Here is a 25,964-nt window from a genome sequence, read left to right as displayed (position 1 = left end):
CAGAGCCTGTGGATATTTTGACTATAGCATCAAATGATGCCATTGTTGTTTCATCAGTTTGGTCATCTTCCTGCACTGACCAAACTGGAGGCTGCACAGCAGAAATCTTCACCTCTTCCCTTTCTTCATCTGTATTGACATCTGGTTCGGTTTCATCCTCAGCTTCATCTCCCCCTTCAGCCGATTCACCAACATTTACTAAATGGCCATTTAAATAATCTCTCATATCATCTTTTTCTGATGTCCCAGAGTGCTCCTTGTCTTGACTATCACTCATCAACTCTGAGCTTTCTTCTGCTTTTGTGTTATCTGTGTGCTCTTCTTTACTTTCTTCAACACTTGCTTGTTCATCAATGCTGTGTACAACAACATCACCCTCATTTTTAAGTGGTGCATCATCATCAGCTTCATCATCTGCTTTTAATTCAGTTACTTCATCATGACCATCAGTGTTTTCAATACTAGAATTAACAACAGGATCATCTGTTTGATGTTGATCCTTACCTGCTATCTCAGCCTCCTTTCTCGCTTCTTCCTCTCCTTCAGCAGTGTCACTTTTATCCATTTCTCCATTGTCTGTTCCCTCCACTTCACCAGCTTTCTCTTCGTTTTCTAAACTTTCATCATCAGTTGTCCCTTCAGATGTTTGTATTTCTGTTTTAGCTATTTCTCCATCTTCTGCTGTTTCATCTTCAGAAGTCTTTTCACGTGTGGCTGTTCCTTCATCAGCTGTCTCTTCATCTTCTGCTGTTCGATCATCAGCTGTCCCTCCATCTTCTGCTGTTCCATCATCAGCTGTCCCTCCATCTTCTGCTGTTCCATCATCAGCTGTCTCTTCATCTTCTGCTGTTCCATCATCAGCTGTCCCTCCATCTTCTGCTGTTCCATCATCAGCTGTCCCTCCGTCTTCTGCTGTTCCATCAGCTGTCTCTCCATCTTCTGCTGTTCCATCATCAGCTGTCCCTCCATCTTCTGCTGTTCCATCATCAGCTGTCTCTTCATCTTCTGCTGTTTCATCATCAGCTGTCTCTCCATCTTCTGCTGTTCCATCATCAGCTGCCTCCCCACCTTCTGCTGTTCCATCATCAGCTGTCTCTCCACCTTCTGCTGTTCCATCATCAGCTGCCTCCCCACCTTCTGCTGTTCCATCGTCAGCTGTCTCTCCATCTTCTCCTGTTCCATCATCAGCTGTCTCTCCATCTTCTGCTGTTCCATCATCAGCTGTCCCTCCATCTTCTGCTGTCCCATCATCAGCTGCCCCTCCATCTTCTGCTGTCCCATCATCAGCTGCCCCTCCATCTTCTGCTGTTGCATCATCAGCTGTCTCTCCATCTTCTCCTGTTCCATCATCAGCTGCCTCTCCATCTTCTCCTGTTGCATCATCAGCTGCCCCTCCATCTTCTCCTGTTGCATCATCAGCTGTCTCTCCATCTTCTTCTGTTGCATCATCAGCTGTCTCTCCATCTTCTCCTGTTGCATCCTCAGCTGTCTCTTCATCTTCTGCTGTTGCATCGTCAGCTGTCTCTCCATCTTCTGCTGTTCCATCATGAGCTGTGTCTACATCTTTTGAGGTTTCAGCTTCATTTCTCTCTTCCTCTGCCATATCATTGCCACCCATTTCTTCATCTTCTGCTTCTTCATGGCCTGTCTCTCCATCTTCTGTTGTTTCAGCTTCTTCTCTCTCTTCCTCTGCCTTTTCATTGCCAGCTGTTTCTTCATCTTCTGCTTCTTCATGACCTGTCTCGTCATCTGCTGTTCCATCATCAGCTGCTTCTCCATCTTCTGCTGTCTCTCCATCCTGTCCAATTTCAGCTCCTGAAGCCTCTTCATCTTCAACTGTTCCTTCGTCAGCTGTGTCTCTATGTTCTGCTGTTTTAGCTTCCCCTGTCTCTTCATTTTCTGTTGCTTCATCATTGCCTGTCTCTTTGTCTGCTATTCTGTCATCTGTGATTTCTCCATCTTCTGCTGTCTCTTCATCCTCTTCTGTTCCATTATTATCATTCTTTTCATCTCCTCCTGTTTCATCAGCCCTCCCTCCATCTTCTGCTATATCAGCTTTAGAAGTCTCTCCATCCTGTGCTGTTTCATCATCATCTGTCTCATCATCTTCTGGTATTTCCTCCCCATCTTCTGCTCTTTCCTCTTTAGCTACTTCTCCATCAGATGTCTCTCTGTCTTCTGGTGTTTCTTCATCAGTTGTCTCTCCATCCTCTACTCTTCTGACTTCAGCTAATTCATCATCTTCTGCTGTTTCATTATCAGCTGTCTCTTCATCCATACTTGTTCCATCATCAGTAGTCTCACTGTCTACTGTCATTTTATTAGTTCTCTCTCCGTTTTCTGCTATTTCAGCTTTAGGTGCCTCTTCACCTTCTGCTGTTTCATCATTAGTTGTCTCTCTGTCTTCTTGTGTTTTATCATCAGCTGTCTCCTCAAAAAGTATATCTTCAGCTGTTTCTTCCTCTTCTGCTGTTTCAGCTTTATCTGTCTGTGTGTCTTCTGCTGTTTGATCAGTCATTTCTTCCTCTTCTGCTGTTTCTAATTTAGTTGTCTCTCCATCATTAACTATCTCTCCATCTTTTGTTATTTCAGTGAACTCTGCAGCAGATTCATCTTCAGTTGCTTCTCCATCTTCTGCAGTTTCACTAATCTTTTCCTCATCCACTATTCCATCCTCAACTGTTTCCTCTCCTGTTGTTTCCTCCTCAGTGGTATCTTTTCCTTCAACTGACTCATCTCCATCTGTTTCTTCACAATGTGTAATATCCTGTTTCTTTGGCTCTAGGGTGTCCTCTTCTTCCCCTGTTCCTTCTTTCAGAAACTCTTTTTCCTCTGCCACTTCATACTCAGCTTCCTCTTCATCATCTGCTATTTCAGCATTGGTGGTTTCTACAGTACCAATTTCAGCTGCTGTTTCCCCATCCTCTTCTGCTGCCAAATCTCCTTCAGGTGTCTCATTTTTCTCCAAAGTTTCAGCATCCGTATGCTCATCTGTTATCTGATCAGGTGTTTCACTTTCTTTTGTAGGTTGAAATTCAGCACTTTTTGGTTCTGAAGTCTCATCTTCTCCGATTTCAGCTTTGTCTGCTTCTTCACTCTCTTTGTCTTCCCCTCTAGCCATATTTGCTTCAATTTCTTCTGCAAGTTCAGTGTCTGGGGGCTGCACTTCTCCCTCTGCATCACCTTCCTCAGACCCATTTCCTTTTATCAATTCATCAACTTCCTCTACATCTTCTGCTACTTCAGCTTCATCAGCCTCCACTGTTTCCTCACCTTCTAGGCCCCCTTCAGCGATTTCCTCTTCTGCTACTGTGTCAACCTTGGCTGTCTCCACATTTTCAACTTCAGCTGTCTCACCCCGCTCTGCTGTTTCTTCATCAGGAGTATCAAGCTCTCTTAGAAATTCTTGCTTATCAGTCTTACTTTCAACAGAGGTTTCTGCTTCAACTGTGCATTTATCAATTTCTGTTTCACATTCAGTTGCTTCTTCATTTATGTCTAGTTTTTCAGTTTCAGTGTCCACTACTTCGTGTGACTCTGCACAATCAGTGATCGCATCTTCTGTGTTTAGCTCCTCATTTCCAGTCCCCTCAATAATATTTTCTTTGTTACTTGCGGGAGCTTCTCTTTTCAGCTGCAGAATTTTTCTTAAATCAAATTCCATCATCGCTGGAGCAGAATTTAAGGCCTCCGTAGGTAGCACAGGCTTTGATGCCATTTTCTTTTTCATGCATGTGTCACATGGGCAGTATTCATCATCACTGCGCTGATCACTGAAAATCAGTCCCTGTCGCTGTATAATCATCATCACTTTTGGTTGCTGGATCTATGGACTGGTTGAGCATTACTTTCAGACGCCTGCGCCTTTGTTCTGTTTGAATAGTTGACTCACGTGACATGGCTTCTTTTGGTGGTTTAGGTTTTCCTGCACGACCCTGAATTTTCCTGAGTTCTCTGTCTATGCTTGATTGTATCCTCTTATGGACTTCGTCCCTTAATTCACATATCATGACATCAAGCTGCTCATTGTCATCTAAGTTCCAGCGTACTTTGAATTCAGCCATTGCATTGACATAATGTGTCATGAACTGCTTTTCTAGTTTATTCAGCAGATTTAACACCCAGACAGGGATCAGGATCTTGAGAAACTCTTTTTGTTAATGGAGCCCTCTGCACTGACGGAGGGGTGCCCGAACTTGTTTCTTCTTGATGCTCATTTCCAGCACTCTTGTTTGATGAAGGGGGTGTTTCAAGTGGCTCTCCTGGACTATCGTTGCTCCGTATTGTATCATCTGAGGTTGGAATGTTACCATCTTTAATTCTTTCTTCCACAGCACCCTCTGCCTCAGTCTCAGGGGTCCACTGGACTCGACTTGCAATGTCTGGGGTTGCTGGATCAGAATTTGTTTCTACCACCTCTAAAGCCTCTTCTTTTTCTATTTCATCAACCTCTTGTACCTTTGTCAGTGTTTCAGGGCCCTCACCTTCTGTATTGGTTTGGGATTTCTGAGCCTGGGTGCTATCATTTACACTGCTCTTTCCAGAGCCAGTTGAGCCACTGCTTACGTCTACCCCTGAGGATGACTTGGCCTTCAGTTCATCATCCCCAGACTGCTGATCACTGGATTTACTTTTCTGTGTCACTGTCATCCTGTCCGATGGGTCACAGAGCCAAAGGGACTGAAGCATGTTCATGAGGTCCTTGTATTTTTCAGCTTTACCATTTACATCATTGGGATCGAAATCAATTAACTGGAGATTTACGAGGCAGTCTAAAAGTCCTCTTGCTGAGGTGCTGAGTTTTTGTCCGTATACAGTAGATACCTCTGGTAAACTGTTGCATCTGTCAAGTTTGGGACTCAGTAAAATTCTCATAACCTGGACAGAAGAATGAAAACTTTTTGGGACGTCATCTTTTTCAGGACAAGATTGGTTCTTTTTCAGGTCTTTGTCAGTCATTTTTTTCACCTCCTCTTCTTTGTCATTATTATCCATTTCTTTAGTTGCCATTTGAGCTTCCTTCTCAATTTGAGGCTCAAGCACAGCCACTTCAACATCTCCTTCACTTTCATTCTCTTTTTCATTTTGTGTTGGCTCTCCTAATCTGTTTAGTGTCTCTAGTTCTTTACAGTTTTCATGGAATTCATCCCCAACCTCATATAAAGCACTGTCCAGTGGAATTTTATTCAGCCATTCATTCACTACCTCAGTTGGAGAAGTGTTGGGTAAGTTAGATGGAACCAACTCAGAGATCTCATCATCTGCCTTCTGTTGTGAAGAGCTGCCTTTTCTGTTTCTGCATTTACTGCTTTTTTCACTTGTTTTGTCACTGACATCCCTGCCATAATCAGTAACATCCAGAGGGCCATTACAGGTCCTATCAGATACATTTGTCCTATCAGATACATCTGCTGTATTCAGGTTGTTGGAATTTTCATTTAATAGATCTGGAGCTGAAACAGACTGAGACAACACACTATCATTAGACCCCCCAAGGAGAATGACAGGCTTTTTGGATCTGTTTGGAGATTTTGATGGGCTGGGACTGAGTCGGTTCTCTGAGGTTGCATACAGGTCTGCTGAGCGAGGCCTTGATGGCTCTTTCTCATCTTCTTTAGTGGATCTGTTGCTTGAATTATTTGTTCTTTTTGCTTGTACGTTTGCATTGTCACTTTTGGAATTACTCATAATCTTTTGTCCTTTTACTTCCAAATGAGATGATGCATTGGACATATTACTTTTTGGCCTGTCGGTCTTAATGTCTTTGGAGTGAGAAACACTGGAGACCTTACTGGATGACCGTTCCTCTCTAGTTGGGTATTTCTGTTCCACTGAACTATTAGTGTTAATGTGGCTGTCAGATTTACTTTCCATAGCATTATTTGTTACAGATGTATTGCTTGTCACCTTACTATGAGAGCATTTAGACTTCTTGGATTTGTTTGAGACATTTGTCCCTGCTGACACTGAACTTTGAGGTCTCTCATCTGGTTTTAGGTCTCTCAAATCAGTTTGCGTACCCTGCCGATTTGCAGGGTGGTCACTTTCTGATTTCACAGGTGGAACAGAGGTGGTTGATACCACTGATGCACTATGTTCCTCTTCAATATTATCAGCATCATATTCTTCTACAATTCCAATAGAAACTGAAGCACTTGCTGGAGTTAAATCTATTTCAGAAGTGCTGCCGACTGAACTGGTTTTAGACTTTGCAGATTTTTTAGACAGAGCACTGGCAGACCTCTCCTCACTGTCAGCTTTATATGCAGATGTTTCTGTTGCAGGCTTTGGTTTCTTTGAGCCACCACAGACACATTTAACAGAGCTTGATGCCTTTGAATGGTCTGACAAAGCACTTTTCACTCTCTTGTCACCGATTTCTGTGTTTTCAGGGTTATTGCCATTTTCCTTCTCTTCTTCAACTTTGGACTTTTTTGACTTTGTGGAGATACTTGACTTAGCAGAGAGCTCACTTGTAGCTCGATTTAACTCCTCCTCCATCTGAATACCGCCCTCAGCCTGAATCTTTGGTGCTCCAGGTTTTTTAGACTTTGCAGAAGAGTTAGATTTGGCAGATGCAGGACTTACTGATCTTTCTACTTGCAGCTCATCTTCATTTTTGTTTTTAAATATTGCAGAAGTGTTTGAATGAATTGATAGGACACTAGGGTTCCTGTCATCATTATTCTCTTTTTGTGCAGGTTTATCAGCTGTCTTCTGTGAATTTTGTGATTTTTTAGATTTTACAGATCCCTTTGACAGGACACTAGCAGATCTCTGATTCAAATCTTCAGATTCAGTGGTCTGCTCAATAGCCAAAGCTGGACTCTTTGATATAGATGATCTGGAGGACACATTAGATTTAGGAGACATGGGACTTGGTGCTCTTTTTTCTGTCTTCATCTTCTCTTTAGTCTCTTCAGATAAAGCAGGGACAATGTTTGCAGAATTGTCTGTTTGGATGGAAATATTCGATTTTTCATGTTTGGTAGAGGTGCCAGATTTAATTGAAAGAGTACTTGGAGCTCTTTCCTCTAAGTGCTCTTCCTGTTTTGACCTACTTGGTGTGACTGAACTGTTAGATTTAGCAGACATTGCACTTGGAGATCTCTCAACTGTTTCCTCATCTTTTGCTTTAAAACTTGTGTCTGAACCTCTAGACATCTTAGATCTTCTAGAGGTATCTGATTTTGCTGACAGTACACTTGGAGTTCTCGTTGCAGTCTGATCTATATCTGCAGAATCCTTGGGCACAATTTCTGAAGATTCAGACATTTTAGATTTTGCGGATATGTTTGATTTGAGTGACGCTGCACTTGAAGCTCTTTTGCTCTTTCCTTCATCCTCTTCCTCAGGATCCTCAGGCCCAGTTTCTGAAAATTTTGAGTTTTTAGTTCTTGCAGAAGCATTAGATCTTGATGACAAAGAACATGGAGACATTGCACTTGCACCCTTGTCCTCTTTTCCTTCTTCATCTATGTTTTCAGTTTTCTGAAGTGCTTCTACTGAAACTTTTGAAATCTTAGATTTTGTAGAAACATACGATTTAGCTGATGTTGTGCTTTGAGATCTCTCTTCTGTATCACTCTCTCTCTCTACAGGCTCACAAATCACTGTATCTGAAATCTTTGACTTGTTAGATGTAGTTGAAACAATGGATTTACAAGACATGGCACTCAGTGCCCTTTCTCCCTTATCTTCATCAGCAAGTTCTTGTCCAGGAGCCTCTGATGCTTTTGACATTATAGATCTTGCAGAAGCATTGGTTCTTACTGACAGTACACTGTGTGATCTTTCATCGGTATGACATGTTGCATCCACATTTTCACACTGTGCATCAGAAACTGTTGATTTCTTAGATTTCACAGAGGTATTGGACTTCACAGACACAACACTTGCTGCTCTCTCTTCAGGATGCTCATTTACCTCTGCTGCTGAATCAGTTTTTGCTTCTACAGCTTTGGATTTTTCAGATTTTTCACAAACACTGGATTTGGCAGACATTGCACTTGAGGGTTTTCCCACCTTTTCCCTTTTATTTGTTTTCCCAGTTTTTGTAGCAGCACTTTGTGAAACAGTTGGCTTAGATGGTACCAATGTGTTTGATTTAGCTGATGTTGTACTTTGATCTCTCCCCTCTGTGTGATGTTCTACGTCTGTAGGCTCACAAGTTGAAACTTTTGAACTGTTAGATCTTATTGAAACATCGGACTTAGAAGACAAACCACTTGGTGCTCTTTTCCCTTCGCCTTCATCTACATGTTCAGGTTCTTCTGAAGCAAGATCTGATACTTTTGATTTGTTAGACTTCACAGATACATGAGATTTTGTTGACAAAGCACTTGTCACTCTCTCCTCCTTCTCTTCATCACTTTGATTTGATTTTTCAGACATAGCACTTGAATCTTTCTGTTCTGCAAAAACAGTTTCATTTGTTTCAACAATAGAAATGTTGGACTTTTTAGACCTTCCTGAAATGTTGGATTTAGCTGACATTGCACTTGCTGCACGTTGCTCTGTTTTTTCATCTGTGTCAGCATCACCAGCATCATCCTGTGCTAATTCCGAGACCTTAGACTGCACTGATCTTTCAGAGACATTGGATTTTGATGTCATAGCACTTGGAGACCGTTCCTCTGCATCTTTACATTCATTGTTCATGATTTCCGAAACTTTTGGTTTTGTGGATTTTTCTGAAGTGTATGATTTAACCGACAGTGTACTGGGGGGTCGTTCTTCGGTTTGACTCTCTAATCCTGCACGTTCTTCATTGGTCAAAACAGAAATTTTTGACTTTTTGGATTTTGTAGAAACATTAGATATAGAAGACATTGCACTTTTAGATCGTTCTGCAGCTTCTTCATCAGCAATATCAGCAACATATTCTGATATTCTTGACTTGTTTGTTTTTGTAGAGGTGTTTGATTTTGTAGACATAGCACTGGGAGCTCGTTCTTCAGATTTGTCTTCAAAGTCTGCTGAATCATCCGCTGCAGTCTCTGGACTTTTAGTCTTCTTAGATCTTTCAGATGCATGCGATTTAGAAGACAGAACACTAGAAGGTCTGTCTTGCAATTTCTCTGTCTTTTCCTCAGTATTTTTACAATTTGAGACTGTCATTTTGTATTTCTCTGATCTTGAAGTTGCGGCTGACTTAGAAGACCTAGCACTTGATGCTCTTTTCTCTAAATCTTCCTCCATTTCATCTGCTTCTTCAGGGGCTATTGATGAAACTTTAGATTTATTTGACCTTGCAGATGCATTTGACTTGATAGACCTTGCACTTGGAGCTCGTTCCTCTAACGCCTCTCCTCCTGCTTCATCGTCTGAAAGAATGTTTGGTGTTCTAGAATGTTCCTCTGAATCTTCACAAGTCACTGCAGGAACCGCTTCTGAAATGTTGGAAATATTTGATCTCACAGAGGTATTTGATTTAACAGACATGGCACTCGGTACTCGCTCCTCTAACCCTCTGTCTCCTGTTTCCACAGTGTCTGCAGCTGTTCCCTGTGATATCTTTGATTTTTTTGACGTTGCCGATACATTGGACTTGGTTGACGTAGTGCTTGGTACCCTTTCTTGTGTCTCCATCATTTGAGGTTTTACAGAAGATACTTCTGAAAAATTAGATTTCTTTGATTGTGCAGAGACATTAGACTTGACAGACATTTTGCTAGGAGATCTGTCCTCAATTTGGTTATTCTCTTCTTTCAAATCAGAAGACTCTGGTTCTGATATTCTAGATGAATTGGATCGAGCAGATACTGTTGACATTGCACTTGGAACTCTCTCTGCTATTTGGTCTTCTACCTCAACAAATTCATTAGCTGCCACTTCTGAAACTCTTGACCGTCTTGATTTTGTAGAAGTGTTAGACATGGCACTTTGGGTTCTTTCCTCTATCTGTAGTTCAGCTTCCTTTGTTTCATTAGGTGGTACTTCTGACAGTTTGGACTGTCTTGATCTTGCCGAGATGTTTGAATTAGATGACATGGCACTTGTTGTTCTCTCCTCAGGGTTGTCTTTGACATCAGTGTGCTCCTCTTCAACTACAACATTAACATTGGATTTACTTGATTTTCCAGAGGCATTTGATCTGGTTGACATGGCACTTGATGATCGTTCCTTTTGATCTGTCTCTGCAGGTCCTGCTGTATCATCTCCAATATCATTATCTGGTTTTGATATAATTGACGTTGAGCTTAGAGCTCTCTCTTCATCTTGGATATCAGTTTCATTTAGGACATTTTCCTCTGGTCGATCGTGTGCCTTTGTTATATTGCTTTCGGGTGCCTGTTTTTCTACAAGCACGACCACATCTTTCGATTTCTGATATTGTCTGGATCTTGATTTCACTGAGCAACCTGAAACTTTACTTGGTGGCCTAGGTGATAATTGATGTTTTGGAGACATAGGTGACTTACAGGATGTGACAGAATGTGGGCTTAAAGCCACATCTCTGGTTTCTTCATCATCATCTTGATTGTTACTCTGGGATGCTCTTGAGTTACTTGGAGGGAGATCTGTTTCCTCTTCATCCTGATCCTCCTTAAGGGATGCCAAAACTTGTGAGGAATTGCTTTCAACAGATAAAGGTCTCTCTTCTTCCTGGGTGATCTCTGTAATTTGGACACTCGCATAATCTTTTTGTAAATCTTTAGAAGGAACAGTGGATGTACTGTCAGGTTTTTTCTCATCATTGATTAATACCTGACTATTCTCAACTTTTTCATATTTCTCTTCAGTGTAAGCCTTCTTCACTGAACATGCTTCACTGCGACTGCAGCAACGACTGATGGTACAGTATTCAACTGTGGTTTCACCTTCCTCCCCAACAGTCTGCTGAATGCAAGTTGCTTTTTCTAATACTTGCTCTGTGTATTCCTCACTAGACATAGTATGCGCACTGTCAACCGATGCCTTTTTGCAGACTATTTTGTGTGAGGATGCGCTCGAACTGGATGATCTGATGTGTTGCACAGGTCCTTGTTCACCAAGGACTGGATTTTTCCAAATATCATACTCTTGGCAGTAAGTACAACAGTGCTGGCAGTGAGGCTCCTCCAAATGCTTTTGGTGAAGTTTGGCATTATCAGCATCACCAGCAGAAAAGGGACTCTGCCTCAGAGCAACTCTCACTGTTGCTGTGTTGGAGGTAGTAGGCATCATTGTATCCCATGAAGGATTCATTAACCATGCCTGATGACTTCTTAATCTCTGTGGACCAGTGCAGTGTCTCATCATTTAGCAGTCGAAATCGCACTTTCATCTCCATTGACAAGCTACCATCCTTATTGACAAGAACTCGCTTTTCAATGTCATCATCCATCACACTTTCTCTTGCTTGAGAATAAGAACTCGTTTGCCTTGGTGGAACAGAGTTAAGAATGTGTGGAAATGACTTTTCTGATGACATGCTGAGTCGGGCTGACTTGTCATTAGAGTTTGATCTTGGATGGATGATGCTTTTCTTGGTTTCAAGTCCAAAGTTGACTATAAATGTGACACACAAACAAGAACATAAATATAAGTCATTATGTGATTTGCTTTGTGATTCTATAGCTCTAGGAATTATTAAAGATTAAGGAATCTGGTTCTTAGTCTTAATAGCAACTATCAGTGTTTATCAGCTATTATGTGTAGCATGTCATATATATCTGTGGACGACCGTGGGAAATTTTAGAGGTTTTGGTAAGTAGGTGAGAAGAGCTGAGTATGAACCAAGCAGTTCCCTAATCTACTCAAAGGCATTCTACAAACATGTTGCTGGAATTCTATTTAATGGTAAATATTAATGGAATAAGGGTGGCTATTTTTAACAAAAAAATCCAGAATTTAGAAATAAAAAAATCAATAGCATACCACTTTTACATCCTTGTTCCTCATTGCAGGCACTGGAGCGTGACTTTAAGACAAGCTTTGGAAGTTTATCATCAGAATTTTTCCGGAAACTGTTCAACAGCAGTGGGTGGAAAGGTTCACGGCCCACACAAACCAAGATACTGGGGCACTGTAGGAGACTCTGAATGCTGTCAATCTGAAACAAAGTACAGAATATTGGATGTTATAAAAACTTACTGTTAGATATGTAAGACTGATGAATTCACACCAATTTTTTTTAGTGTTAATGCTGCAAAGAAAAGGAGAGAAAGTTGAACTCTTCTGAGGAAGTACAGTGTTCTGGATTAAAGCCATACAAATTGAAAGGTCAATGGTGTCAGGAAGTGCAAGCATCTGTGCAATTAATTTTCCCACACTGACTATAAATGCTTTAAACAGAAGTCTAAAATCATTGGTGATATTTATATCAGTATACTGATATGAAAAATTAGCATGGCATATATTGTTAGCATATCAGCGTAGATTTGGAAGTAGTATTTAAAAATACCCATTATACATAAAGTAAAGCAATATAACTGCATGTCACTTTTCTGATGTGCGCATCAGTTTGTATACTCATAGATTAAATATAATGTATAAATATACCTCTGTATAACTCCCTATGAGACATAGCAGACAGTTACAAAAACTGTTACATCTTCACTGTGATGTTCTGCTGATCCACTGAGACTAATATGTTCAATAAGCAACTTTTCACAGGAACAAAATAGTCTGTAAGGTTTGTATTGTATATGTTTTTAAATAATATAAAACAATAATATGATGAAATAATGGCTGACATGCATTCTGGTTCCACACTATGTCTTGGAGGAGGTTAATAAGGGTGATTAAGTTAAGAACTGTTCCATCCCTTAACATCACCTGAAACATTCTGACACTTTCTGCGTAGTTACCCATCACAAGCAACATGCTCAAGGAAGGATCAGGAGTGAAAATTTGCAGACTACAGTAAAAGCAGCAAATCAAAAAGCCTCTTACTATATTATGTACCTAACTCAAAATATTAAAACAAATCTTAAGTCCTAAATTAATTTTCTCCAGCCATACATTACAAGTAGCACCAAAAAACAGAGACTTTTTGCATGCTATTGGCAACATGCATGATTCCATGTAATGCAGAGCACCACTTGTCACAATGCGTGCAGGTTTGGAGGCCTTAAAGGTGTAACATAAAAGTACAGAAATATCAGAAATAACATTTCACTCTTTAATACAGTGCCTGACTAATGTCAAATATGCTTGCATTGCAATTCTTTAAAACTTTTCTTTTTCTAGAAGTTTCAAGGTTATTAATGGGAACTGTTAAAGATATGAGTCTAAGCATCTCCAACTATGCGTTTTCAAGCCATTGACCTGTTTCTGTTGGTTCAAAATAGCTCTGATTTGAGTAAGATTAATAGTTATTCCCAGGGTGCTGGAACATCACTACAATGTAAAAGTACCGGTGAAGGAATATCCTGATTGCTTCCTACTAGAACAATGTAGGAGGAAGTCACTCAAAGAGATAGTAGGGTTGATGAAACATACAGCAAACGAAACAAACCAAAGTGACACATAGAGGGGAACCCTCAGGTCCTTCTAGGCCTTCAAAGCTGGCCTAATGATTTCTGGGAACTTGAAATTTACATGTCTGTCATTTTTAGTTCATTTTTAATTAATAGATTCGTCATGCTTCTATTTAAACTCAGTAGTACTACAAAAAAGCGAGTTTTGTAGTACCACTCGTATTTCGTTCAGTTTTGGCTGGAAACAAAAATGGTAAAATCTTGAAACAAGCTATAAAAGGATTTTTTTCTCCATGGTATTTTGGTGGATACAGCCATGGTTAAGATCTCAGGAGCTGAACTGCCTTACACATCAGATCATTAGATTAGCTGCCAAGATTGTTAGGAAGTGGCAGAGGAATCAAATCAACCAATCATGTTCTGATTTTCAAGTGGTGGAACATATTTTAAAAGAAAATGTCACTGACTGCAAATATGGGTGATGGCCTAACAAGGTCCCAGTTAGTTGTTAAAGATGGAAAACAGTGACAGCACCTCTGTGCCAGGGCTCTTTACTGAGTCACTGTAAAACAGCAATATACAAGGTAGAATATATGTTAATGTTTGTTATAAGCTTCAAATAAAACATGGAATTTCTTTTGCAATCTTGAATAACTGTTTAATCTTGAACAGCCAAAATATGTGCATGTGGACCACCGTCAGCAGAAATGTCTTCTTTGAAAAGTGTATCAGACTGAATTGTATATGATGTAAATATGCCATTTTTCACAAAATTTTACTCTTACATTTAAAGTACTGTTTACAATTTATGTTCTTCGTATACCTTAACCATCTGAATAGCACTGCAACTCACTGTGATATTTTGATCAGGAAGGTTAAAAATACAAAACATATAAAACATAATTAATAACAAATGCAAGTAGTAGATAATATATTACTACATGAACCTGGTTATATAACCTAAAATATTAGCACTATTGAACAACAGAGTAGTGACAACACTGTATCTCGGACACTGCATGTTTTGCTGACTGTTCCACTTGATTCTGTTGTATCTCTTGTTCTTTTAGAAGTTCAACTTTTTAACTGCTGACAACAAAGTCTTAGCTCTAACCCTTGTAGGACGTGCTGCAGTACTGTCCTTATGGCATTCCCAGTGGCATCTCTGTATCAGTCAGGTCCCCATGGAGGGGTGTGTGCTGCCTTACAGCATGTTTTCTCTGGAAAGTACATGCCTGTGGCAGAGCTAAAAGGATGTGCCTGCTCCAGACCCACAGAGGCCAGCAGTGCTAAGCAAAACGAACAAGGCCTGGTCAGTTTAGTTCTGATGAGCAGGAAAGGCCTGGATCAGCTCCAGACATGCACAAAGCCAAGAAACCTTGCCCACTTAAAGGGAAAGCAGTTTTTCCTACATCCCCCTCACTAACAGAGTGGTCGTCTCTATTAACTCACATTATTATTGTGTGTGAGTATTTGAATTGGCAACCACTTGTCTTTATTTTCTGGTTTCTTGATAAATTTCACTTACTTTTACAACTTTTACAACAGTGCTCAGCCCCAATAAGACTATTTATTTTATTAGAACTTCATATAAAAAAGTTTCAGTTTGTGTGCAGTAATTCTTTATTTTCCTTTAAATACTGGGGAATGATAATATCAAGATATTAAGATAACAGAGAAATCCAAGACATTAGTGAACAACCACCGCACATACATATGCTAATTTTTGTGTCACATTCTAAGATGTATACTCACAAATTGCTCATAATGTTGCAGTTCAAAATAATAAACAAAATCAGTTAACGGTAAAAATGTGCACAAAATGTTTTTTCCAGATTTCACCACAAGGGGCCTCCGTATTACAATGGGATGCCTTTTATCTCAGTCCTGTTTAGATGTCTGTGTGAAATAACTGTTTATTGTCTACTGTAGACCCCAAAATGTGATTTAAAGAAAAACAAATGTCTAACTCAACTTCAAACGATAAAAACCTCTTCTGTTTTTTGTCTAATAGATGTTACTGTTGGCTTTTTTTCTGAAATAGTGAGGAAACTGTCATGTAACTAACAGCTTTCCGTTCAAGGCTGACAGAACCCAAAATGCTTTTCTGCTTGCTACAGTTGTATAGAGTGGTTATCTGAGTTACTGTAGCCTTTCTGTTAGCTCGAACCAGTCTGGCCATTCTCTGTTGATGTCTGTCATCAACAAGACATTTCTGTCCATAAAACTGCCGCTCAGTGGATGGTTTTATTTATTGCATCATTCTGAGTTAACTCTAGAGAGTATATTGAGTGTATTTGCTTATGACGTTAACATATTGAGAAATAATTAAATTATAAAAATAACTATAAAATGTGCCATAACTTTTGCCCAGGCAATATATTGTTTTATTTTCTTGCAATATGTTAAATTCATAAAATCAACAAAATTGAGCATTAAATTGTGCAGAAGTGTGTCTATAGAGAATGTGTACTTATTCGGGAAACATAATTTGACCAGGGGCACCCAAACTTTTGCTTACAGCTGCAGCTATACTTATTTTTATCAAATTGTTTTGTTATGTACATTCTGTACAAATACAAAACAGATATCACCTCACATGGAAAATGAGCATCACTCACCATAATTTGAAAAGTGCTGTGCTGTAATAATCACATTATCCTTTGTGGGAATAGAGGAACTTACTTAAGTATGAATACATTTGCTTCTCGATCTCACATTGCAGATGATGCTACATATTTAGTCTGAACACAGTCTAACTCTGACCTCTCTCTCTCTCTCTCTCTCTGCCTCTCTCTCTCTCTGACTCTTTGATTGTGTCTGAGGTTTAACTGTTAAAGTAAAAAATTGTTATTAAGGGATTAAGATTACCAGAGGACTATATCACAGCAAAGAAAAACAAAACTGGATAAACTGCTGCTGTTTTACCTTGCGGCCTTCCAGTGTGAACAGCTTCCTGATGAGACACTGCATAAGTTCAGATACATCATCCAAAAAGACTCCAAGGCTGCGCACAGTCCTGCGGTGCAGCACAATGGTCTTCTGAATGGATGGGTCACTATTCTTCACAAGCACAATCCTCTTGGAGTGGCTGTGGTGGTGGTGGTGGTGTTCATGTGTTGTACCCTCAGCAGGCTCTCCATCTGGTCTTGCGGGCCTCCTTGGTGAATGGTGGTGGGTTTGAGGCTGGTACCATGGAGTAGACTGAGTCCCTGAGGCCTCTGAGGTCGTCGGCTTGGCCTGCTGGTGGTCTGCACACAGGTAGCATCCACGATCTTCCAGCGGCTCCAAGCGTGTCGAGCTATGAGAGCTTTTCTGAGGTGCAGCAAAGCGATGCCCAACAGAAAAAGAGGGCTTCTGAGGGTAGTTGTCCACAATGGCATCAAAGCACTGAAAGCTGCGTTTATGAGAGGCCATTTTGCCTAGTGGCCAGTGTCAGCCCAGAAGCAGAAAGGAATCACATCAAAACAGGGAGATTTAGAGTTACTTTCCTCCCGCACACCTTGGCAGTCCAGTTGCTCACTCTCTTCTTCATTCTGTGCTGAAAAACAGAATAGCACAATGAGCAAGGAGCTGTGATAACAGATTGTTGTAAATGATTGTGTGTTGGCTGTGAGGCAATTTTTGTGTCTAACGATTTCTGATGTCTCCTCCTCTGTGGAATAGTGAATGAATACAACTGATAATGCAAGCAGAAGAATAATGAAATAGAGATGCCTCTGTATATACCACCATAGTCTTTCTGTGCTTTGTGAAACTCAAGAAAGCATCAGAATTTAATTTTTCAAATGGAAACTGTAGTTAACAGTGGTGGACAAAGTACACAAATCCAGTACTGGAGTGAAAGTAGAGACACCTTTAGTAAAATATTATTCAAGTAAAAGTGCTCTATTTATATTTTTACTTGAATTAAAGTATAAAAATACTCATAAATAAAACATACTCAGCATGTTACAGAAAGTAGTAAAGTAGGATACTTTACTGTGAAATGTACAGAAGTGAAAACAAATACTTGAAAAAAGTACTGAAGTAATGAAGTACATGCACTATTTTACTCTCCACCACTGATGTTAAAACAGTTGGAAATTCTCTATTCCTTGCAATACAAGAAAGACTAATGAGATTAAACGGTTGGACAGAGTTTCTTTAATCTCTGAATTCTTTCAATTCGAACCTCCTTTTAAAAGGATTAATGTTTCCTAAACGGTCCAGAATATAGCACTCTTAACTTCTATTTGAGGTAATCCAAAGAGAGAAAGTAGAAAACATGTTTAGTGGTTTGTGTATGCGTAACAAAGAGAGAGAGGCTGCCCAACTTACAAAAAAGCTGAAACAGAAAAATATATATTTAAAAATCAAGTATCATTTGCTAAATGTTTAGTAGTCTTACAACACTCACATGAAGGCTATGTGCCAACAACATCTGTGCTGTTGTGAGTTGTTGTGAGAAAATTACTAGAACTGTCCATTTCTTTGAAATAAGGCAATAAAAGATCTGACCATCTAAATCTTTTCTCAGTCCAACACATTTTTAAGATGATAGATGTACTTTCCTAAACCAATGGCCAAAATCCAACAAAAAGTAATACTAAAGCAAATGCCATGTCAAAATAAATTAATTTAGGTCATATGGAAAGAGAGCAGCTTTACTTGACACTTGGTTTTTAAGCTGCAGCCAGTCACCTGCGAACAAGTGTCAAAGACTAAAAGTAACAAGGGATAAAAAGAGCAGACATTGAGCTTTGTCTGACTTAAAGTAAAGAGCTTATCTTCAGCTGCAAGGAAAAAAATGGATGTGAACAGGTAACAGGTTGAAGGTTCAGGAAAAAAAAACAGCTGGTTTAGGTTACAATGGACAGGGAAATTTAAGTCAGCCAAAAAATATCTAGAAAATAAAAATATGTGTATATAAGTTTAACAAACAAATTACATCATTAAAGTCAACAACTGCCAGTGGCTTGACCAACAGGTGGCCTTTAAAATGCTCAGGGGTAAAATGGACAATAAATATTGATATCAAATAGTATTAAATTTGCGTTGTTCTGAAGTGCTTAATGGTGTATTTCACAGGCAATGGCAAGGTTGACTTGGAATGGATTTAATGGTATGCTATTGTAATTAATGTTTATGTACTTTAACAGATTGTTCTCCTGTGCTTGCAGATTACCTATTGCTTGTATTTCCTTTACATTTCCTTAAATAATTTTCTCAGATTTCTACAAGTGCACGTTCAGCCTAGAACAAGTCTATCTCACTGATTTACAGAACACCCTCAAAACATAAACATATAAATTAATGGAAGATGTTGTGATAATGTGCAAACACATAAATTGATGTGCAAATAAATCTGACAGGCTGTACAGTTTTCCTTCTTACCATCCACTGTAGGCAATACTTTTTATGACAGCTTGCAATCATAGAAAATGTAAAAAACATCTGTTCTGCCATAGACACAGCCACAAAAACAGTGACTATGCTAAGTAACCTTCAACCAGAGATTTCCAGATTATCTAATTTTGCCTCCAGGTGGACTCGCAGGGTGAATTGAGGAAACTGAAAAACCACATCCTTTTCTCTGGCAAGGTTGAAGACATCGCATTCACTTCCAATTATCTACAGGCCTGTACTGATTTCTGCTTTTGAAGTGAGCAATGACATGAAGTAGTGTCAACAAAAAACACAACTCGTAAGAAAGCTATTATTTTTCCCAAAACAACAACAGTGATGTCAATGGTCTGTGAGCAGCAAGTTGTATAAGTAACAGATGCTAAACTAAAGTCAGTTGCTGTTTTAAAGCTTTGTGCAGAGCATAGTTCAAAATGGATATACTGAGATTTCTATTATACTGGGTGCTTAGGAAAACATTGGGTCTTAAATGCCAATGAAAGTAGAACACTATTTTTCTCAAGATAAAATTTATGCTTACATTAAGCATACATTTTTATCAGTAGTGACAGAATCTCAATAAGCATGCTTTCCAAAACATACTAAAAATGTTTTTAGAAAAATTCACTGCAGTCTCTACTGTTCCAGGAGACACTTCAGAGAAGAAATAAAAAAGACATCAAATAATTGCTAATTTTATGATATAGGAGTTCACAAATTTGAAATAAACAAAAATCCCAAATAAAATACTCACCATGTCAAGAACCATAGGATTTCAGGTGGTGAAAGAAATCAGAGAAACCATCCATGAAGGTGGAATGGCTCCTCCAGACTGACTCCACATAGAGTGAGTTAGGAGTAAGTAGAGCTGCAGCAAACTGCTAGTTCAAAAGCCCTCCTCCACCTGAGGGCCTGCCTGCTAATCGGGGCCTTGGGAGGCTAAGGATAGACTGAAAAGCCTCACTAATCACCCTGATTGCATCAAAATCTGCTGAGGCTTTACACGCATGACAAGACCTACACCATTGCATAAAGAGGAGACAAACTTAGCATGCAGGTCCTTATAAATGTAGCACTGCAGATCCTGAGACCTCAGGTACTGAGAACCAGTGCCAGACAAACAGAAGTGGTTGTTATTATAAAGCACTGCACTAAATTTACATTATAGCTGTATCTGTATACCTTCTAGTCAAGTTCCACTTTGTTTAAATTATAAATAAGAAATTATAGTATAGTATAACATACAATCATGTAACAATTTAATAACATTTATAATGGGCAATATTTTGTAGTTGACAATATTATCTCTTATTTACATTACATTACATTATTTACAAATACAGAAACACGTACAGATTCCTGCAGGAGCACATGCTGTGCATTCTGTAAGGGATTAGAATGTGAGGTTGATTTGGCACCACAGTACATTAGATTTGAACAGAAACAATGACCATGAGGTTAAAGTTTGGGACAGGAAGTTTGATTCCAGTAATACAGGCTGTTTACATCTCCAACAGGTCAAGGAATCACAGCTGTTTTTTAAACATAATCCCCCTGTTTGAGGGCATCATTAGTAACTGGACAACTAGTTGCTCAGTTGTTGGCCAATTGTGTAATTGCTTTGCAAATTAAAAACAAGATACAGGAGAGCTAACTAAAGCAGCGGAGTTAATACTGTATGGATCAACATCTCAACATGAGCACTAAAATGTATCAATGGCAGCAAAGCAGGCCATCACGGGGCAAAAACTCTTGGCCATAGCCAAAACATTAGGTGTACAAAAATCAATAAGGAAAACTGAGAATTTCTTCACAAATGTTTCATTCATATTTTAAAATTTATTATAAATAGCCATGAGTAAAGAAAACCGGCACTAGCACTAGCAATGCTTTTCGCTTCCTTAAGTTCTTTCCAAAATTGTAGTACTGTAGAACTGTTCAGCAGCCACAAGATACATCCCTATTTCATGTCAGTGAGATTAATTGAGTGACTACATGCAGAGGGAGGATTAATCTCATTTAACAGGTGAGACATTCTTAATCTTTGATTCCTTTATTAATTGGATACTTCCAGTTACAGTTCATACAAACTTATTCACATTATTACTCTCATATTTGAGAAGTAGCCTTAATTCAACATATAAAACAGATTAATTCTCTTTTAAATTAAGCCAATTTCATACAGAAAAACAGAGAATCACATGCAGTGCTTTGCTTCCTACCATTCCTGTCTTTTTCAAATTCAGTTTTGTAGTGTTTTTCCTGCTCTAAAACATGTGATTCCAATCATCAGTTAATTATCAAGTCTGAACTGAATCAGATGCGATGGAGCATCAAAAAATGTGTTGTGCTCCTTCAGGACAACATATGAGGAATGCAGGCTTAAACAATAATATCAATAACTCACTGCTGGGAAACATCTACAGTAGAACAGAGAAGAGGATGCAGAGAAAAGGATGATCAGGGCGATCTTGTTAACTTGATGGGCGGCCCAGATGCTGATAAATGAATTAATGGATCTCTTTTCCAGCAATACTTCTAGTTATACTGACAATAAACCACTGCATTTTTCATGGCTGTTCTAAAGACATAGTCCTGATTTCAAATAGCAACTCAAAGTGTACCATTGTCACCTTCTGATGATGAAGGAAATGTCATGCTTCAAACAGTAAAATAGTGATAGACAGAAAGTGGCAACGTTAGAAGTTGCGTAAACTCTTTTTGGCACAATGTCAAAGTAAAGCAACTGGTCAGCTGAAAGCATGGCATTGTTTCAGTGATGTATTTCACTGCACTCAACCACACAATGTCCACAAGTGTTATAGGCTGTAAAGTAAACGTTATTATTAAGGCAAAAGCCTAATATGAAATAAGAAAATGACAGGTCAAAAAATGCCAAACACTGACTTGCAAATACACCTGAAATATTAGTAGTTCAGGCCTTCCTACTTAAAAAAAAACAGTTTGGATAATTAGTCATGATCAGGCATTGAGGGTCTGTATATGTACATAGTCAAAACAGTAGGAAACAGCTTGTTGTTGCAAACTAGCTCTTTGTAAATACTTCTCAAGGCCAGTAATATGTTGATGATTTTCTTATCAGGCACCTGCAGCTTGCAGGACAATTCCAAACAAACTGATACAATGTCTTTACTGGTAATGGGTAGGAGTGAGAAATGCTTATTCACCAGTGAGACCCCCTTCCTTTGATGAGCCATTACACATACCAAGGGCGAACTCTTGTCCCACCGTCTGTCTGTATGTCCTAAGGAGCTTGGCTAGGAGAAATGAGCTGGTGGATTTATTTTGTTGTGAGTCATGTGTTGCGAGATCCTAGGAGGCCACTCCTGAGTCAGAGGAACTGGAGCAAATATTCTGACAGTCCACAAACTGTCCCCTACTCCACCAGAAAGATAAGCCATTTCCTGATTTCCTTAAAATTCCCGACTTCTCAAATAAAAGAACTGTGGATAATGAACCACACTCTAAATGAAATGCTAAACTAATTCCATAGGTTACTTCCAAACCACTATAGAATTCCTCAAAAAATAAAGAGTGTGAGTAAGGACACATTCACAGACATTCTCAGGCAGGTCACAAACTAGAATAATTCAATTTCCAAGACAACGACACTTTAACTGTGAAGCTATGAAAGGCTTATGTTTTTACTCTTTGCTAAATTGGAGTAAAATGCTTTTTTACGCAGCATATATCTGAACATTTATCAGATGAGTCCTGTCACTACTGCTACAACAAAAACTGGCTAGTATCTGTCCTCTTTTCCTGTTTCTATTGCTTTCAAAGCTCTTTTCAAGCATTGTTGTTCTTCAAGTATACACGGGAATGCATTAATAAAAAACAGACTTATCAAGGATATTGATTGTTTTATGAGGGAAAGTGCTACAGTATAGCAATATGAGCTCTTAAGTTGGAATGGTTTACTGGGCTCCTTCTGTTCAGCCTCTGTGGCCCTGAGAAGCATCACTTTCTCAGCAGGAGACCTAATTCTCTGGCTCACACGTGAATGCTGACACCCAGGCTTAGCCGCTGCTGCCTCCATGGTCGCGTCAAGCCTAATTACTGAGAACCTCCTCGACGAGCTGCAGCTATGTTGGTAATTGTCCTTTCCAGACTTTCCCTCTGTTTTTGAAGGTTGATTTCAAGCACATCACAAATAAACCACACTAATAGAAAATAACACTTAAAGACTAGGTGTGTTAAAATACAACAGAGAGATGTTTTCGATAATTAGCATTTCTGTCTGTGCATTTAAACAATACCACATTTGATACAGTCACCTAGGATTAAAAAAAAACAGGAGCATCCAAATCATGGCTTATTACCATATTATTCTGTCATATCTGTGCCGAGAGTTATACTACAGAGAGGAAAAAGTATAAATGAAAAGTATGAAGATCAGTAGAGGAATGCTGACTTCCAATCTGGGTGGGTAAAATGCATCATGCAAAAATTTTCATCAATGCTGTTTTATCTCCTTATTTGTACCAACTGTTTGTTGTCTGTATTTTGCTGTACAGTCATCTGCAGTACACAGCTAATGTACCCTTAGAGGATTAGCAAAATATGGGTGATGTGAAACCCATATTTGCATTATAATAGCTGCAGTATGTGATTGTTTTTAGTGAAACAGTAGTCATGCTCAATATACTTTACAGGCCTTAATCGTGTGTTTATGTATGTATGTGTGTGAAACCCTAATTAGGACACTTAGGGATGAGATTCTACTTGGCCATAAGCATCCTGTCTCCCACATCTCACAGTGATAAATAATCTTACAGGTTCAAATGCAATGATGGGTGTTAAGAGTAACAGGATTTTATGTGAATGTAGTCTGTTTCCGTAAATTAACACCCATCTGAAAAGCAACAAGGTCTCATGCAAAAGTATGATGATAATGATGACAGAATTATCTATAATTCATCCCAGCTTCACCTGCGACCAGTACACTCCCTTTACTCTGTAACTGATATTAAAATTTTGGGAAACACAGCTGTGTATTACTCATTTTAGTTTACTTCTCACACTGAAAAATGTTTTATCATTCAATTTAAACAGAAGTATTTCATGCTGTAACAAGCAATTTAACTGATTCTACTCAGGTCATATAAAATCAATTAATCGATATACACAAACAAAAAGTGAAGACCAGCTCAAATGAACGAAAGAAATTATTCATCACTCCAAATCTCACTTTAAATCAGTGTTTGCTCTTTCCCATATCTTCACAATGCATTTTCATTACCTTAACCAAACTGAGGAAGGGTGAAGATAAACTGAGGTAAATATGAGTGTAAACCAAGGAAAGTCCTGTCTGTGTGTGTGTGTATTTTAAAAAGAGAGAGAGATGTTCAGTGCGATTTGCAGTTTTTCCCACAAATGCAGTTGATCATCCACGATATGTTTGCTGTCCGAAGTTTCTTTCATTTTAACTAGCAGCTAGATCACTTAACTTGTAACCTAATGGCAGTCTTAGGACGTGTCTCAAAGCGAAGGCTGCAGCCAAGGTAGGAGAGATCTTGCTAGCACTAGTATATGAAGGCTCATCTTTACTGCTCAGTCATGTACATTCAGGACAGCAAGAGCAAACTGTACCAACTCGTCATGGTTTACTGACATAAACAGTTTGTCACATTTCAATCTTACATTTAAAACCATTACATTAAAATTTGAATTTCTTTACAAAAGCTATCACAGAATCTTGCCACTCACAGCTGGATCTGCTTTTTTTTCGAATGCTTTTTGTGACATTTGTGTCAATAAAAGCCTTGAAAAATAAACCATTTGAGTCTTTTCTATTGAGAAATGAGAAATTGATGTTACAAAATCTTGTGTAACAATTGCGTGCAATTACATATTTCCACCAGAGAGGTCTCCAAACCCCCAAATCCTACATAGTCTTGCTTTAACAGAGCTGTCATCCTAAGTGTGATCGAGTGTTAAAGCTATAGCTAGTCAGCCTATCTACACAATATAGACAAAAGTATTGGGACACCCCTCCTAATTATTGAGTTCAGGTGTTTCAGCCACACCCATTGTTAACAGGTGGATAAAATTAAGCACATAGCCCATGTAATCTCCCTAGACACACAGTGGCAGTAGAAGGGGTTGTGCTGAAGAGCTTAGTGACTTTGAACATCACACTGTCATAGGATGCCACTTCTGCCACAAGTCATCTTGCTAAATTCTACCATTGTCACCTTCTGATATGACATGAGAAAATAACTGATGAAAAAATGCCAACCACTAACCTGCAAGAAATGTACATGAAATATTAATAGTATCACCCACATTTCAATCTTACGTTTAAAACCATTAAAGCATCAGACCATTAAAACCATTAGAATGGGATGTTATAAAAGCTCCTGTGTAGGTGTCCCAATACTTTTGTCCATATAGTGTAGCTAAACGTTTTGCTATATTTTTCTTCCAGAACAGTTTCTTTTGTAACATGTAAGGATTCAGTATTTCATTTTCATCATGTTTTAACATGCGGTGTGGAAAGTAACATGCCAATCTCACTTCTTCACTGTTTATTTTTTAAACCACAATTAGTTCCAACTGACGTTCCTGACGGTGTGATTGACTGAGAGGCATATCGCCCAGTGTCACTTTGTTTTATTTGACGCTTGTTACCTTTCAACAGCCACAAGAAGCTTGTAGTCAAATAGCCATTTTTTCTGAATACTATTGAAAATTCACAATTTGATTTAAAATTGAATTAAAGGAATCGTAATGCTGCTAGGCTACCTTTCCTGCTGTCAGAGAATCTGGGGTTTCTCTGTTTACAACTGAACGGAACCCAACGGAAAACTGGCCAGTAAGGAATTGTTTTTTTCTATGGTATCAAAATAGACATAGCTAAGAGAGCTTTCCTGTTGGTTAGAGCACATTAGATTAACCATCAGCCTACTGTTGTCAAGTGTTGGAAAGATGAATGGGAACGTTAAGATTTTGGTTCTGCTCATCGTATGTCTATAAATAACACTATCCTGTTTATTACCTCATGATTAGTGTTCTTACACTGGGTAAATTTATTGTCCCAGTGTCGGTTATAAGGAAAAAGGTTGGCTGTCAGAAGTGGGATTCGAACCCACGCCTCCAGGGGAGACTGCGACCTGAACGCAGCGCCTTAGACCGCTCGGCCATCCTGAC

General features: G+C 39.1%; 2 protein-coding genes and 1 non-coding gene across 3 annotated transcripts; 1 reads left to right on the top strand and 2 right to left on the bottom strand.

The window, feature by feature from the left end:
* The first annotated feature begins 353 nt into the window (after window positions 1–353).
* Window positions 354–1,589, top strand: LOC118816102 (endochitinase A-like). Its single transcript, XM_036582612.1, has 2 exons — window positions 354–360; window positions 664–1,589. Exons 1-2 carry the CDS (start codon window positions 354–356, stop codon window positions 1,548–1,550), a joined length of 894 nt encoding a protein of 297 aa, XP_036438505.1. The 3' UTR covers window positions 1,551–1,589.
* On the bottom strand, window positions 1,558–16,823 carry LOC118816101 (retinitis pigmentosa 1-like 1 protein). Its single transcript, XM_036582611.1, is given in 13 exon segments — window positions 1,558–1,596; window positions 1,694–3,784; window positions 3,786–4,130; window positions 4,132–5,338; window positions 6,242–6,294; window positions 8,293–8,409; window positions 9,574–9,739; window positions 9,947–10,049; window positions 10,425–10,617; window positions 10,711–10,888; window positions 11,103–11,493; window positions 11,872–12,037; window positions 16,335–16,823. Coding segments are annotated over 13 exon segments (5,538 nt in total).
* A 9,058-nt stretch (window positions 16,824–25,881) lies between these two features.
* Window positions 25,882–25,964, bottom strand: trnal-cag. The gene has a single exon. It is a non-coding gene; the product is annotated as a tRNA-Leu (tRNA).

This window comes from Colossoma macropomum, unplaced genomic scaffold, assembly GCF_904425465.1.
Source record: "Colossoma macropomum unplaced genomic scaffold, Colossoma_macropomum, whole genome shotgun sequence".
Classification (NCBI taxonomy): domain Eukaryota; kingdom Metazoa; phylum Chordata; class Actinopteri; order Characiformes; family Serrasalmidae; genus Colossoma; species Colossoma macropomum.
Note: the sequence above shows the minus strand (reverse complement) of the source record. Positions and strands in the feature narration are given on the sequence as shown.